The 16,636-nt window shown below is 50.6% G+C and overlaps 1 protein-coding gene across 1 annotated transcript; it reads left to right on the top strand.

Moving 5' to 3' along the window:
- Nucleotides 1–404: 404 nt before the first annotated feature.
- Nucleotides 405–16,160, top strand: ABCC10 (ATP binding cassette subfamily C member 10). The gene is made up of 22 exons (XM_082300012.1): nucleotides 405–604; nucleotides 1,158–1,354; nucleotides 2,308–3,676; nucleotides 3,855–4,082; nucleotides 4,281–4,437; nucleotides 5,149–5,288; nucleotides 5,762–5,841; nucleotides 5,990–6,161; nucleotides 7,163–7,261; nucleotides 7,490–7,679; nucleotides 8,037–8,114; nucleotides 8,499–8,690; nucleotides 9,114–9,249; nucleotides 9,632–9,827; nucleotides 10,559–10,902; nucleotides 11,061–11,230; nucleotides 11,534–11,694; nucleotides 12,113–12,366; nucleotides 12,677–12,822; nucleotides 13,291–13,388; nucleotides 13,584–13,696; nucleotides 15,675–16,160. Exons 2-22 carry the CDS (start codon nucleotides 1,194–1,196, stop codon nucleotides 15,808–15,810), a joined length of 4,620 nt encoding a protein of 1,539 aa, XP_082156138.1. The 5' UTR covers nucleotides 405–604; nucleotides 1,158–1,193; the 3' UTR covers nucleotides 15,811–16,160.
- The last annotated feature ends 476 nt before the right edge of the window (nucleotides 16,161–16,636 follow it).

A 16,636-nucleotide genomic window follows, 5' to 3' on the forward strand; every position in this document is an offset into this window, starting at 1 on the left:
AGTGTACGAACAGTTCGGATGCTGTGAGCCAGATATCACAGAAGGAGGGGAGGGATAAGATCACCAGGAAGGAACTAGAGGAATTTTGGGGAACATCACAGTTGTTCACGGCTGGTTTTTAGTTCGGGTAATTTGTATTTTTTAACCAGAACGCAGAAGTCTGAGCGCGCTGTGCGTGCTGCCCTGGCTGGCTCTCGCCCCTCGCCTCAGCCGCAGCTCCTGCCCGGCTCCCCCTCGGGCCCGGCCCCGCCCCGCCCCGCCGGGGCTGCGGCGAGTCCTCCCGGCCGCCAGGGGGCGCGCGCGGCCTGCGCCGCCGGGGCAGCCGAGGTCCGCGGGGTGGGGGGCGGTGGGGCCTGCCCGTCACCGGCACGTGGCGGCCGCTGCGCCCGCCCCGGCGCGGCTGGGAGGTCCCCGGGCTGGAGCCGGCGCGGGCCGCTGCCGGGGGCCGCTGGACGGGGTGGCGGCCGCGGTGCTGCAGTGCCCGTGCCCCCGCCTGCTGCCGAGCTCCGTGCGGCGCCCGGCCCGTGGCGCTCAGCCGGCCCTGGGCTGGAGATGGGACGGGCTGGTGCGAGCAGAAATCATTGTAAAGCCGAGGCCTTCCCAGGTGTGCTCCAGTCCGCGGGGCGGCACACAGAGGGGGCTGGTTCGCCAGTCCTGTGTAGCTTAGGGGTACCGCCTGCTTCTCTGGATGCGCACCAGCATCCTCCCCTACCATCTGGGGAATGTTTCGTGTTACGTCCTGCCTTAGGAAGTACCATGGTGGGAAGTGTTGTCAACATGGAGATACAATGAATAGGTTATTGTTTAAGCAGCTCAAAATATTTTTCATACCGATGTACAGAAGGGAAAATACTTCCTTATACTACTTACAAAGGATAAACTCGTCACGGGAAAAAAAAGTCAGCCTGGAAATAAGCTTCAGGTTCACGGGGCATTGCAGTCCCGGGGTGATTTAAGGGAGCAAACAACGTAATTTAAGCTGGAGCTTGATCATTTTATGAAGTAGATAATATGATAGTGAGTGAACAATAGCCGGGCTTGGACTATGACCCAGGAAGTTGCTTCTAGCTCCATGTTAATTGCTCATCACACTCCGTCTTGGACTGGAGCCGTAGTTCTCATGGTTTTTACCTCATGCTGCTTTTTCTTTACCCTAGGACATCCTGACTCTCACACTGAATTACCAACAAAGGATGGAGAACATCCTGGCTAGTTTGTGTGGGACCAGCCCAGAAGATCCACTCCCTGTGTGGGTTCGCGGCAGTATTGGCCATTGCTTTAACCAGCTGACATTGAATGTGATTCCTCATGTGATCCTTGCAGTGGTCAGTGCCTGCTTCCTTGGCACTCCAAGGTATGACAACTGACTTGTCTGACTCTGGATTATTATGCAGGACTGGAGGTGGGGTGGAAAGGCTGAAATTATTTCTCCCTATAATGTGCTGAATATGTAATTAGGGAAGGACACAATATTATAATGCTATTGTATTTGTCAGCGTCCATCTTAATTCAGAGTGCAGTGTACAGAAAGGAATCCAGAAAGAATAGAGGGGATTGTGGGCATAAAATCACAGAAAGTAATTAAAAACTATTTCAGTGAATGAGGACTGGGGAAACTGGGAGTATTCTGGGAAAGGACATAAATCCAAGGTGGCATAGAAGATGTATGTAAGGCAATAAGGAGTTCAGAGAAACCCAAAATTGTTTTTCTGTTTACCCTCTTCTGAAATTCATAAAAATTACAACATTCACTCGTACTGAAAGGCCACAAAGAATCCAGTGATACTGAAGTATTTTGATGGGCAATAGATTACAGACTTTACAAGCACAACATCACTGAAACTAACAGTGATTAAAAAAATGTTTCTAGAAGAAATATCCCACAGACAAGGAAATCAAGGATCAGAGATGTGACACAGAGAATTTCATCATCCAAAATTTGTGTTAAAGAGGTTAAATATACTTTTTTTTGCTGTTAATCCTCAAGGATTGGAGTCTAATTTGACCACAAAATATCATAGTATGCAAACAAATTTCTGTAAAGAAATGCTATTCTTTGGTAGCATCTAAATCTCTGGTATTGACCAAAGAGTGGGCTGTATTGACCTGATGTAGTTTAGCAATGCCTACAGTCACATAAAGTTACAAATCTAGGGAGGTGTATCTGGAAGGAGGTGTATCTAGAAGGTTAAATAAGAGTGGAAGTATAAACAGCAGGAAGAGGAGAGGAAGAAAGGACAGTACTGACTGAGAGGTAGTGGAATTTCAGCGATAAATTATTTCACTCTTTCGCTCTTTCTCCTCAAGGTCTGGCTCCAGTGTGCCTTGCAGGCTAAGCTGGGGATGGAGAATCACTACCTCCTTTGTACTTACTGGCTTGTTCCTTGCTGACACAATCCCAGCCAGCATTTCCCAGCAGGAGCTGGGCCCTGTGTACCTTGAAGTGCTGGCCAATGGCACTGCTGCCCTGACATGGCTGCTGCATGGCTTCGCTCTTCTCATGCTCTGCAGGTCCATTCATGGCTTTACCAGGGGCCCTGCAGCTCTGGCTCTCCTCACTCTCTTACCCCTACCTTCCTTCATCATCACACTGGTGTGGTACTGCCAGACTGGGACAGCTTGGTCCCCTGCCCACCCTGGTGCCTCCTCCAGGTTTGCCATTCTCTGTCTGCAGCTGGCCTCTCTGCTTGCCTATGTGGTCAGCTACCTCTTCCCCACTGCTGGCAGGCAGGACTTCCTCTCCATCAATCGCTCCTGGCAACAAGACCAGCCCATCTCAGAGCCAGGGATCCCAGTGCCTGACCAGCAGAGAGTGGCAGAAGATGGTGAGAGCTGGCTCTCACGCTTCTTTTACATTTGGATGAACCCCCTAATGAAGCGTGGCTACCAGCAGAAGCTGAACCATCCACAGGATGTCTGTGTGCTTCCTCGCCAGCTCCAGGCTGCCAGGGTCTGTGACCGGTTCTACTCCTGCTGGCAGAAGAAGGCAGCTCTTCACCAAGCAGAGGAGGAGACAGTGTCTCTTACCAGCCCAATCATTGCTGCAGGTGATGGGAGCAGTGATGCTCCAGACAGCCCACACCATGCCCAGGAAGCTGTGCGCCTCTTGTCAGTCCTTCATGCAGCCTTTGGGCTTCGTTTCTACACCCTTGGACTTCTCAAGCTGGCTGGTAGTCTGCTGGATTTTTCAGGTCCTCTGCTTCTGAACTTGCTGGTGAACTTCATGGAGTCACAGCAGGAGCCCCTGAGCCACGGGGTGCTGTATGCCCTTGGGCTCTTTGCTGGCTCCTTCCTGGGCGCTCTCTTGCGGAACCAGTTCAGCTACGAGATGAACAAGATGACACTGATGGTGCGGGCCTCTGTCATCTCTGCCATCTACCGCAAGGCTCTGCATGTCAGCAGCACCAGCCTTGCCCGCTTCACTGTGGGGGAAATTGTCAACTTCATGAGCACAGACACCAGTAGGTTGGTCAACTTCTGCCTCAGCTTCCATGAGCTGTGGAGCCTGCCTGTCCAGCTTGCCATTACCCTCTACCTCCTCTACCAGCAAGTGGGGGTAGCCTTTCTGGGAGGCGTGGCCCTGGCACTGCTGCTTGTGCCCATCAACAAGATCGTAGCTAACCGCATCATGATGAACAGCGAGGAGATGCTGAAACACAAGGACACACGAGTCAAGGTGAGGGGCAGTGGTATCTCTCTGAGTTTGTATTTTCTCCCTGCTTGTCCCAGAACGCTGGCTTCTTGGCCGCTTGTCATAATCCAGGGCAGATTAATTGAATCACAGCTGTTGAGAAAAATGCCAGAAGGGGCACACACACACATTTGCGTGATGTTCTTTTCCTCATTGCCTGCAGCTAATGACAGAGTTCCTCAGTGGCATTCGTGTGATCAAGTTTTACGCCTGGGAGAAGCACTTCAGCACCAGGATAAATGCCTGCCGGGCTAAAGAGCTGCAGAAGTCACGGGCTGTCAGTTACCTGGATGCCGTCTGCGTGTACATGTGGGCAGCACTGCCTGTTATTGTCTCCATTACCATCTTCATCACCTACGTTCTGTTGGGTCACCAGCTCACTGCCACAAAGGTGAGTAGGTAGTAGGGAGAGCTCCAAATTTGTGCACACCACAGTCTGCAGTGGGACTGCAGTCCTCGGGCATCTTCTCTGGGAAATAAACCCAGCCCATGTCTCTCCACAGCTCTTCAGGCTCTCTCTGGTGAAGCTGATTGGAGGATACAAGGGAAGTACTGGCTCTAACTCATGGCTGTTTGCTTACCCATGCAGGTGTTCACAGCATTGGCCCTTGTTGGGATGCTTATTCTACCCCTCAACAGCTTCCCATGGGTGTTGAATGCGATCTTGGAGGCCAAAGTTTCCCTGGATCGAATCCAGCAATTCTTTGAACTCATGGACCAGGACCTGGAAGCCTATTATGCCCTAGGTAATGGTTAAGGAAGCTGCCAGGCCTGAGACTCTGGTCAGCAGACATTCAGAGCAGAGAGCTGACGGGCGAGGCCCAGGGGCATTACTGGAAGGCAGCTGGCTGTCACCTTGTGATTCAAGATGTTCAGTTGGGTAGAGGCAGAGTGGATACACTTAATTTCTCTTAATTTCTGTGGAAAGCAGGAGACAAGGCTATAACATTCCACTTTACCAACCATAAGCCATTGCTTGTCCCCACAGAGCCATTAGTGTTGCAGTAGAACAAGCAGCTCTGTCCTGTGATCAAAATTCTTCTAACACTGAAGCCATCAACAAACTTGGCTTCACCTGGCAGAAAGGCTTGAGTGGCTGCCCCTCTCCTGAGCCATATTAGCTCCCTTTCCTTCTTTCATTGCCTTTTGCCGGCTCCCTGACATTCTTTTACCTTCAGCAATAATAAAACCAAGTTACATCCTCAGAGTGTCTCCCTGACAGCCGTGTGTGTCTGGTGTGAGCTGGAGACAGAAGGGTTGGATGAAGAGATGTATAAGTTTAAGGGCAAGTCAGTAGGCAGGAGTCTCATTCTGTGGTTGGGTCAGGGGCATCATGCAGTGCCTCATCCATGGTCTCTGCATTTGGGAGTAAAGCTGATAGTATTTGTGATGCCAGGTGCCTTTAATTTTCTGGTCTTCTCATAGCAGTGCTTTGCTGTTCTGCTTTTCACTTGTAGATAGCCCTTCAGATACTGCTACTGCCATGGAGATGCAATGTGCAGCCTTCTCGTGGGTGCCAGTTGAGGAGGAAAGCACCAGGCAGCCCTCATCCACAGGCACTCTGCAACTGCACATTGAGAACCTGTCAGTGAGAAAGGTGAGCAAGGACATGGGAGGTAACACAGAAAAATGGCACTAGAGAAAAAATACTGGAACCTAGAAATAATGGAGCAGAGGTGGCATGTTTCCCTCAGTTTAGGAGCTGTGCATCAAAACCTTCTCTTGGTCAAGAGGCACAGGACAAATATTACATCTCGGAGCTGAAAGGTGCTAGAGAACATCCATGGCTTACAGACAGGAGATGAACTAGTTCCCTCTGCCTTCTGCTATTACTGCAGGAGACAGCTGGACAGGGAACAGAGCAGGGCTCTGGAGTTAACACTCCTTGCAAATCTGTGTCCTGTCATATCAGGAGTCTGGTTTACCTGATAAATGTACCCAGCTGCACTGCTGAATGTGTGAGATAGCCTGTAAGGAAGCTGACTGCTAGGACCATGTGTGGCTCAAGAAATCTGGACAAGCTACCCTGTAGTAGCACATCAGGTTGTTGCTCTTCATTTCCCTTTGCAGGGAATGCTGCTTGGGGTTGTTGGGAAGGTCGGCTCTGGCAAAAGCTCTCTGCTTGCAGCCATCACTGGAGAGCTCATTAAGTAAGTAGCCTAAAGACTTTTCCCTGCCTGGTCCCTCCATGCCACAGCAGGTGGGGACTGTCCAGTACTATCCCAGCTTGTAGGCCATTTTGATTTGCCAACAGTTTTCCTTTGTTGCCCTTTACACCCACTTCTGGTGTGCTTGCAGACAAGGTGGACGAGTGTATGTTTGTGACCTGGAGCAAGGATTTGGTCTGGCCACACAGGAGCCATGGATACAGTTTACCACTGTCCGGGAAAACATTCTTTTTGGGCGGGAATATGATGCCAGGCTGTACAAGGAGGTGCTGGAAGCTTGTGCCCTCTCCGAGGACCTGAATGTGAGTGCCTAGACTGTAAACCTGCCTGGGCCTTTTTGGCAGGCTTTTGCATCCATCCTGAGCCTCACTGGGATCAGTCTTTATTATTTCAGGGTATAGACTGCTCTTCCAATGTCCCATCACACAGTGTTCCTCTGATCACCAAGCCCACACCATTCCCGGCATCCCCATATTTTAAGGTGTGAAGACACTCTTGTAGCACTTTGGATGGTTTCTTCTGCTGCTGAGCCAAAAGCTCTTCATCCTGGGGAGAGGAGTTTTTCTTGCAGAGCTGAATGGCTGCTGAATCGGGTTTTTCAGGCAGAACCTATCAGCAGCTGATGCTTTTTTTGGGGGGGTGGGATCAGAAGCAATTTCTTTGGAATCTGGAAGGGCTAAGCCAGTGCTTCTATCAGTAATACACATATTCTAAATTTGAGGTTTATGACTGTATTAGCCAATAAACCTGGCTGTATGTATGGTAGGAAACTAGCCTTCTCCCAGTTTATAAGCTATACCTGGTTTTCTGAAGTGCCAAGCTTTAGCAGCTCCTGTTTGTTTCGGCTGGAGCTATGAATACTCTGTAAAGGCAAGATTTTTATTTGAGATTTAGTAGAATACACCTATGCTACCAAACTGAGAGGAGACTTATTTCCAGGTACTGAAACTTTGTAGTTTTTACTGCTACACTGTTTGGAAGGACCCTGACATGATTTTGATGCAGGCACAGCTCTTGTTCTCACAGAAAATTACTGTGTGCAATTATCTTGGACCAGAAGTTGCTCTCAATGGGTAGTTCAGATGTGACCACCCTATTCTGGAGCATAAGAGATTTTCGTTGCATTAATTAAGCTTGCCAGTTATCTGTAGAACCAGTGTATAGACTGTTGCAGTGTTTAATTGTTGGTAAGGTGTCAGCCTTAGAAATTACTGCCAGAGACTGGAGAGGTGCCCCTGTGTCCTGGTTTTGAATCCCCAGCAGTTTCCTGTCCCTTTCTAAATGATTTTCTTGAATATTTCAGATTTTACCAGCAGGTGACCAGACAGAGGTGGGTGAAAATGGTGTGACACTCAGTGGGGGACAGAAGGCTCGAATAGCCCTTGCCAGAGCCATTTACCAGGTAAATAACAAAGGAGTTACTGTGTGGCAGGTCATGCCCAGTGCTGAATCAAATCTGAAGAGGCTGGAAGCACTCTGCTGTACAGTGAGCTCTGGCAGCATGTCTTTAAAGCACATTGTGCTAGCCTAAAGGTGCTGCCAACATGGAGGCACTTGGACTTTTCTCTACAGCACTGCCTGCTCCAGCAGGGCAGCAGCTGTATCCTTTTTTGTTTTGTCCCCCTCCCAGGAGAAAGAACTTTACCTTCTTGATGATCCCCTGGCTGCTGTTGATGCAGATGTAGCCAACCATATTATGCAGAAATGCATTCTTGGAGTTCTCAAACATAAGACCAGGGTCCTTTGCACTCACAGGACTGAGCTTTTGGAGAAGGCCGACGCTTTGTTGTTGATGGACAATGGCAGAATAATTAAGACAGGTACACTGTCTTCTCAGGCATTCACTTGTGTCTTGGAATGGCTTAAGGGGATTAAGATTAACTAGCGGGGAACCCAGTGATAAAAGAGGACATTGGAGACACTGCATGTGGGCAAAGATAGGGTGGAAGAGAATGTGCAGATGTACAGATAAAACAGGACAGCCCTAGATGTGAGGAGCTGACGAGGCAGAAGAACATAACAGGAGCAAAGCCTTCAAGGGTGCAGTTGCTGTATGACATAGGGAATGTTATGAGAGAACAGAACTGGGTCATTTCAGAGCAAGAGGCAGAGGGAAGGTGGGAAGTTGTCACCTATTCCTCACAGATGCTGAAGCATTTGCATATCTCTCTTCACAGGCACACCAGCTGATATCCTGCCACTTGTTGAAGCCTTCCCCAAGTTCAAGGTTACAGACAAGGGGAATAAGGATAAAGGTCTGTCCCTGATGAGCTTGAATGTGGCTGGGGCAGCACAGCTTAGCTGACCATCCAGACAGAACTGGTACCTGATGGCTGCTGGCCTTAGAGCAGAACTCCCGCTATCTTGTTCTGCTGTATATGTGGGTGGTGTATACACAGAGGGACAGGAGGCCCACATATCATTGGATATTGATCTAGAGCAGTATTTGAACCTGTTGTTCCACTTGTAGTCCAGTTTTGGATGAAGAACTGCCAGAGTTGGTGCACCTGTCTTGAAAAAGGAGAGAGGAGGGGAAAATGTCTCCCTCATAGTTTAGACTTGCTCTGTTCACAGTAAGGAGAAGCTGCAGGAAGAATTTAATGTTGCACTGACCTTTGCTTTTGCATCCATTCCCACAGCCCCTAATGAACAGGGACAGGAAGAGGCCATAGAGACAGAGGCAGAAGAATCAACCCAAAATAATAATCTCATCCACAAGGAGGAAGAGAAGAAAGAAGGGGCAGTGGCTTTTCATGTGTACAAGGCCTATTGGCTGGCAATGGGCAGCTGCTTGGCAATATCAATCCTCTTCTCACTGTTCCTGATGCAAGGTGAGGCAGTGACCCAGCAGCACATCTCTCTTTAGATATTCCTCTCCTCTTGTCTCATTCCCTGGTTGCATGGAGTCCAGAAGGAAAGACGCCAGGGGTTTAAACACCCTGTAGCAGGAAGACCACTTTCCCCAAATTAAAGTAGCTCAAGGAGCTACTTTGTTAGGGAGGAGGCACATGTGGGAACTGTACCTGGTGTCTCGCTGCTGCAGTTGCATTACTGTACCTCTGTAGCAGTGCTCTGTCGCTGCTGCAGCTCAAGGCTGTTCCCTTGCTCCTGCTCTACTGCTATCAGGGGGAAGACTAGACTGGGCAGTGAGACCATGCAAAAGTTGTCCAGCAGCTTCCCCTCCAGCTTTCCTGTTTTATATTTGCTGATTCAAAAGTTGAATTCCTCTTTATGTAGTCTGTCTTTCTCTGTAGCATCCAGAAACATCTCAGATTGGTGGCTGTCATACTGGATCTCCAGCATATCCCAGACAGCAAATACCTCTGTGATGGCCTGCTCAGCTTCCTTGCCTTCCCCAGAGCTGCTTCTCTTCTCCACTGCTGGACTTGTGTAAGTGAATCTGGTCTGGAGGAGCCAAAGGAAGCTGGAAATGCCCTTAAGTGCGTTTCCCGTGAAGATCCTGGAGAGCAGGGATAGATAAACTGACCACCTTGCTTCAGGGGATGTGTGTGTCCACTTTGACAAAAAGAATCAAAATCTTTGATCTGATGAGACGTGCCCAAAAGGCTTCTGCCTGGGGCTGATGGAAGACCCCTAGCTGCATAGTAATTGGAGTATTTGTCCCAACATGCCAAAGGGGTATAACAGGAGTATCAGGCTAAAGTAGCCTGATTTCCCCTTGAATATGCTCTTGGGTTCCCATGCCATGTCTGTGAGTTTATTGTCAGGAGGACATTGGCAGATTCATAATCTTCCTCCTCGTTTTTTCCAGTTCCCCCATTCAAGATCTGGACAACACCCCAGCCCCTTTCAATGGCTCAGTGGATGTGAATTTCTACCTGATAGTTTATGGGAGCATTGCAGGGGCCAACTCCCTCTTCACCATTGTTCGGGCGTTCCTCTTTGCTTACGGCGCTCTCCATGCTGCCGCTGTCATTCACAACCGACTGCTCCAAAGGGTTCTAAAGGTAATGGGCAAAAAGTCCAGAGCAGGCTGAGGCTCCTGCAAGCTGACATTCTTCTCATAGCTAGGAGTAATGGTGCAGGAGATAGATTAAGGTTTCTGTTGGTATTGACTGGTAGGACTATATTCAAAAAGGGCTGCACCACAGCCAGTAGAAGGGACCAGTGAGCTGGGGTTCAAGATGTGTCCTGTTCATTCCATGGAAGGATGTTTTATGACTCCCACCTGCATCTGTTCACTCATTAGGCTTAGATGTATAGCCAAGATGAGGGCTAGTTGAGTCAAAGGAGCTTTTGCAGGGTCGTGAGTTCAGGTTCAGGTGAGAGTGGAAGGAGTCATTAAGCAAGATCTAGGGCTGATGCTGGCATGTGCCAGTTAACTTTATGTCTTCAGCTTCCTTGGGTCCTCAGGCTAGAGTTAGGGCATTGGAAGTTTTGATTAGAGGCTAGATTTGCCTGGCTACTGTTGGGCTAGTATGGCATCTGAGTGCCTGCTGTCTCAGTAGCTGTCTGCCATTTGCTACAGAGGGAATGCTTCCTTCTACCATGCAAACAGCATGAGTTGTTTGGCTGCTAGTGGATGCTGGCTTTGGAGGCTGAGGTAAGGAAGTGGGTTGTGGTGGCTACCGTGTTGTGGCCTTATCTGCTCCCCTTGTGCTGCTCTCCTGCACACAATTCTGTGGTTGGATCTCACTGCAGCTGACTGGCTCTTACTTTCTGGTTCCTTTATCACCAGGCCACAGTCACCTTCTTTGACAGCACACCAACAGGCCGGATCCTGAACCGCTTCTCCTCAGACCTGTACTGTGTGGATGACAGCCTGCCATTTATCCTCAACATCTTCCTGGCCAATATCTATGGGCTCTTGGGTATGCTGGTGATAATGACCTATGGCCTCCCTTGGATTGGTCTGGTCTTACTCCCTCTGGCTGTAGTCTACTTCTTCATTCAGCACTATTACCGATGCACATCCCGGGAGCTCAAGCGCCTGTGCAGTGTCACCCTGTCTCCCATTTACACCCACTTCTCAGAGACCCTCTCGGGACTGAGCAGTATCAGAGCCATGCGGGCAACAAAGAGGTGAGCAGAAAGCACGGGCACCCAGAGAGACAGAGCTTTGGCTTTATAGGCCAGGGCCTTCCTGGTGTGAGACTGGTTGTAGCGTGGCTGGAATGCCCTTGGTCTGGACAGCAGGAGTGGAATTTGAGTGGTGCAAACCTCTGTTGTGTGCCTGACAGGTTTGAGTTGGAGAACCAGCTGCATCTGGAGCAGAACCAGCGCTGCCTCTTCGCCAGCAACACAGTGATGGCGTGGCTGGACATCCGCTTGCAGATGATTGGGGTTGCTGTGGTTACTGCTATTGCAGGAATTGCCATCATCCAGCACCAGAAGCAGCTGGGAAATCCAGGTAGACTGCCAGGGATTGATCTATGTCTACTCCTAGGCTGTGGCCAAGGGGTTCCTCCTCTCCCGGCCCAGAGCTACACATTTTCCTACACTGGGATAAGATCCAGAGCTCCTGCTCCCTGTCCCTATGCAAGTCACCCACAGTGTAGTGCTTCAGCTCCTGTCTCTGCTCCTGTGTGTCTCCAGCCTCAAGTGTGACCCCAGATGCCAGAGTCCTGACTTTCCTTTGGGTTTTTGTCTGCCCACCAAGATGCCAGCTCTTTCCCTGCCAGTGATATTCTTACTTATGCTTTTGTCCTCACAGGACTTGTGGGCCTGGCACTCTCATACGCCCTGTCTGTCACAAACCTACTCTCAGGCCTCATTGCCAGTTTCACTCACACAGAGATCATGATGGTGAGTGTGGAGCGGACAGAGGAGTATACCACAGACATCCCCATGGAGCCTCAGGATAAATTGGTCCAGGTAAAAGCTCAAATGTGTTGTCAGGTACTGGCCCATCTTCTGGCTCTGTGCCCTGCACTTGCCCCCTAGGGAGATCACAGGGTTCCACTGAATGGGTAGATGGCCCTCACCACAGAAACCACCTTGATCACTTATCTTTTACCAGTATATCTCCTGGGGAGGATGAATCTCTGGCAGGAACTGGTGAAGGCTGAAGTGATGGGAAGAAGTAGGGAAGCAGAACGGGTGCTAGATACAAGCTGTGACATAAAAACAAGCCTAGGAGTGGGCGGGAGGTGGGACTGGCCTGTGTGTGGGTTCTGCTCAGAAGCCAAGCAACCATCTACAGGGAGGGATGGTGCTTGGACTCGCGGGAGGTGATGCTGAGGATGACAATCAATCACTATCATACCCTTTCTCACCTGTGTATCCCTCTTAGGTTTCTGCTGACTGGCCAAACCAGGGGCTTGTGGAGTTCCAGCAAGTGGTCCTGGCATACAGAGCAGGCTTGCCTAATGCACTTGATGGCGTGAACTTCACTGTTTACCCTGGAGAGAAGCTGGGGATTGTGGGTCGCACAGGATCTGGGAAATCCACCCTTTTCTTGGCCCTTTTCCATATGGTGGAGCTGAAATCAGGCCGGATTCTCCTGGATGGTGTTGACAGCCAGCTGGTGGGCTTGGAGGAGCTGAGGTATGGCTGAACAGAGTGAAGGGTAGCTAATGGTGACCTAGAACTGTCAGTGGCTGGATGCCAAAGTAAAGAGTCAGGAGCAAAGGATGCACTGTCACAGCACCCTCTTTTCTGATTGTGGCAGCTTTTTATGAGTTTCTATGTTGTTTCTCAACAGTTGTGCTAAGGAAACCAGGCTGAATATGTGACCCATGTCTCTGTGCCTCTAAGATTTGTAGCAAGCTAAGACACCCCATGAAAAAAGAAATAGCAGACCTTTGCATTTCTGCAGAACCCACCCCATGAGCCCTCAGCTCTTGTTTGCTTGCAGATCTAGGCTGGCCATCATCCCCCAGGATCCATTTTTGTTCAGTGGCTCAATCAGAGAAAACCTGGACCCCCAGGGAAAATGGACAGATGCTGAGCTCCGCGAGGTGCTAGAGCAGTGCCACCTGTGGGATGCTGTTACTCAGATGGGTGAGTTGGAAACCAGTGAAGCAGCTGATGAGTGGTGTTTCTGGGAAAGGAGAGAAGGCCTTAGCTCAGGCAAGGAGCTGAGGAAAAGCAGCCAGGTGGATGCAGCAGGCAATGGGTTAGGCAAAGTCATGCTAGGATCAGTGGAGGAACAGGTCAGTGGGACCCAGTGGCATTCCATGATATTTAGAGGCAAATGGACTGGCAGGTGATGGATTGGGTGGCAGAATCTTGCTGGTAAGACCAGGCCTCAGTAGGTGTTAGAGGACTACCTGAGAGATAAGCCAGGCCTTAGTTCTAAGGGAACTGTGCCAGATGTTGCTTGTGTCTAAGTGTAAAGGCTCCAGTTTCTAAGGCCTGGGCCTGAGCAGAGTTGGGATTTTCTGTGCTGCTGGGAAAACCTTGGACTGGTGGAACTGTTTGGGGCCCTGTGCAGGTGATGCAGATGATTGCTGATCTTGATCCCTGCAGGTGGACTGGACAGTGAGCTGGGAGAGAGGGGAAAGAGTCTGTCTGTGGGACAGAGGCAGCTGGTGTGTCTGGCCAGAGCCCTCCTGACGCAGGCCAAGGTGAGTGCACTGCCTCCATCGAAGCAGGGGAAGGGTGAACTGCTGGCAGTCTGGGGACAGCAGAGGGGAGCACTGCAGAATTGGAGGTGTAATGGGAACAGACATCCTGTGCTAACTCCTCAGGCTGTGTCTAGGCAGGGAGTGGAGTCTCTGCTGTGGTGCCTGGGAGCTCCCTTCACTCTCTGTCCCCGGCAGGTGCTGTGCATCGATGAGGCCACAGCCAGTGTGGATCAGAAGACAGACCAGCTGCTGCAGCAGACCATCCGCCAGCGCTTCGCTGACAAAACTGTTTTGACGATTGCTCACAGGTAAGGAGGAAGCAGCACTCTGTGCCTAAAGTCATCCTGCCACTCACAGGGACAGGTGGCTGCACATGCCATGCCTGGGCCTCAAGGCTGAGCAGGGAAGTCTCTGTGATAAGGTTTTTCAAGTGCCAAAGCTGGACCTTGCCTTTTGCCTTTTCTGCTGGGAAAGGGGAAAATGTTGTACCCAGAAGTTGGTGTCAGCAAAGGGCAAAACGCCGCATCATATCACACATTTCTCTTCCTGAGCACTGCCTGCTGGGATCTGTAGGGCAGGTGAATCCCACCTGTGGTTCTGCCAAATTAGGGCTAGGAGTAATAGAGAGCTATCATATGGAAAGGGCAGTGTGGAGACCGGGGAGGAGCAGGTGTCCCTGGCTCAGTAGAGGGCAGTGCAGGACAGCCGGCAGCGAAGGGCTGCAGCCAGCTTCTGGATAGTTCTGTCTTCCAAAATCCTGACTTTTAGTCCCAGCCTGCACCTGATGCCAGCAAGACAGACACCGCCCAGGCAGGACAGGACAACAGTGATTGCCCCACATCTGAGAGATTAAGAGTAGAGTCAGTGGATGGTTGCAGCCAGAGGGAGGAGGGCACAACATGAATACTGCAGAGAAGGGATGGATCAGCATTAGGTGGTGTTCTCTGCTCTTACTCTTGCCAAGTGGAGGAGAATTTGGAGGAGGGTTATACAATCGTATGGAGGGTGTTTTCAAAGCACAGAGGTTACCACAAAAATAAAAATCAAATGAGCAGGTGGCAGGGGCTGGTGTCCTGCTGCACAGAAGTGGGAGTGATGGATGACAGGCAGGGTGGGCTGGGCCTGGCAAGTGAATCAAGTGGGTCTTGTTAAATACATCATGTAGGAGGGAGGCAGGAACAGTGTGAAGGGAATGTGGTTCATACACTAGGGATATTAGGCATAAATAGAGTAGAAGTGCAAGGGCACTGTGGGCTGAGGTGTGTGTTTGGGTTGGGTGTGGGGAGGCCACCTTTGATGGGGGAGTAATTAAAGAGGAGAAACAGCAGAGGAAGGAATGGCAGAAGGCAAAACAGCAAGACTGAGTTGAAGATGGTCCCAGCCCCGCTTCCACTGGGATGAAGAGCAGTGGGGGAGAGCAGTAGGGAGAGAGAGGTGATGATGGGGTTGTTTTGTATCCATGGTTCTTCCATACCATTCAGCTTTGTGTGAAATCCAGGATGGGAAGTGGCTCTGAACTTGTCTCTTGCCCTCCCAAGTCATTTTCAGTGCTGCAGCTTGCACTCTCTTGGGGATGAATGTGTAACCAGAGTTCTGAACTCCGTAGTGCCTTTTACCGGCTCAAATCCTGTGCTGTGTCTTCCTTGTGACTTGCAGCTCCGTAGGGCTGTAGTTTCACAGTGAATAGTGCCTGACTGTGCAAAGACATTCCCGCTGTCTTGTCTTCCCTACCCAGAGTCAGAGGTTGCTGCTCTGCTGGCAGTCTGGGCAGACCTGGGCACATTTGTGTGCAGTGGGTCCTGTGGTTGGCTGGCTGGCAACTACAAATCCAGTGGTGGTGGTAGCATAAGCAAAGATGCCAGACTGCAAGTAACAGCTGACGCACAAGTCCATTTCTGCTGCCCTTGGGAGGTGGCAGGTGAGGAGATGTTGGGGCAAATGGAAGCAACTCACTAACCTCTGTGGGGATGGAGACATTTTGTGCAACCCCAGAATCAGGCATGCTCTGAGCTTCCCCTCCACAGAACTTCCCTCTGTACTCCTAGTGCCCTGCCATGCCCAGCAACTGGAAGGCATCATGGTGCTCTCCTAAGAGGTGCTGCATTTCAGCAGTGAGCAGAGGCTCTCTAGGGAGCTGCACTGCACTGTGACCCTGAGTGCAGAGGGAGATCCTCCACAGCTCCTAATGCTGGGCATGTCTTGGGCCACCCTTAACAGCAGGGGAAGCAGTATCCAGAGCTTCTCCTCAGATCCACCAACATGTGTCCTGGCATTTGTTGTCCACAGGCTGAACACCATCCTGGACTCGGACCGTGTGCTGGTGATGCAAGCTGGGAGAGTGGCAGAGCTGGATTCACCTGCCCGCCTAAGCCAGAAAGATGGCTCCTTGTTCCAGCATCTCCTGCACAGCAGGCAGCAATGACCTCCCTCCTGCACTGAGCCCAGGCAGCCCTTCTGGCTCAGTGCCTTGCTCTCCTCTTACCTCAGACACTAGTCCTGTCCCTGCAGGGCCAGGAGCTGCTGAGGTGAGGGATGGGCTTATTCCTGCCTGCAGCAGCAATTGTGTGTCCTTAGGGATGGGAGCATGGCACTGTGGCCTTTCCTTTAACAGTGAAGATGCAAACTGCTGTTTAGAGTCATGCAGGCCTGGTTGGTGGGATCCTGCTCCCCTCCAAGGCTTCCCTTTGAGATTACAGAGGGATTTTCTACTCACTGAAGAATGAGTAACTCCTAGTTTGAGACTTAGTCTTACATAGGCAATGTAAAATAAAGTGGAAATATCCTTGTGAAGCTGTTAATTCAGGTCCTTGGCACTTTTCCTCACCACACACGTACTTCCTTGTGAGATACAAGAGTGGTGCCTGCTCTGCACAAAGACAACCTACCTACTCTCTATTATTCCCAGAAGGCCTTTCCCAGCCCAGAAGGTTGCACCCAGGGACCTTGCTGTGTTTCCTCTGGTTTTCAGTGGAGAAGGCCTTCCCCTGAAGGGGCCAGAATGCAATTGCATTAAAGGCCTCTAAGGCTAGTTTATTTCAAGACCACTCCTTCAAGGGAAATTCTCTATCCCTCCTGCCATGTTCCCAGCTGCACAAACCCACAGCTGCTTTCAGTTTTAGGATCTTGCTCTTGCCATGGGCACCTTGGACTCAGTCTTGGGTTTTGCCGTTCTTCCCAACACTCGTAAGGCAATGCCTAACCCCCACCTTTGCTCTGCTGTCCTGAGATACATGCCATTCCTTTCCCTG

This window comes from Coloeus monedula (assembly GCF_965178545.1).
Source record: "Coloeus monedula genome assembly, chromosome: 2".
Classification (NCBI taxonomy): domain Eukaryota; kingdom Metazoa; phylum Chordata; class Aves; order Passeriformes; family Corvidae; genus Coloeus; species Coloeus monedula.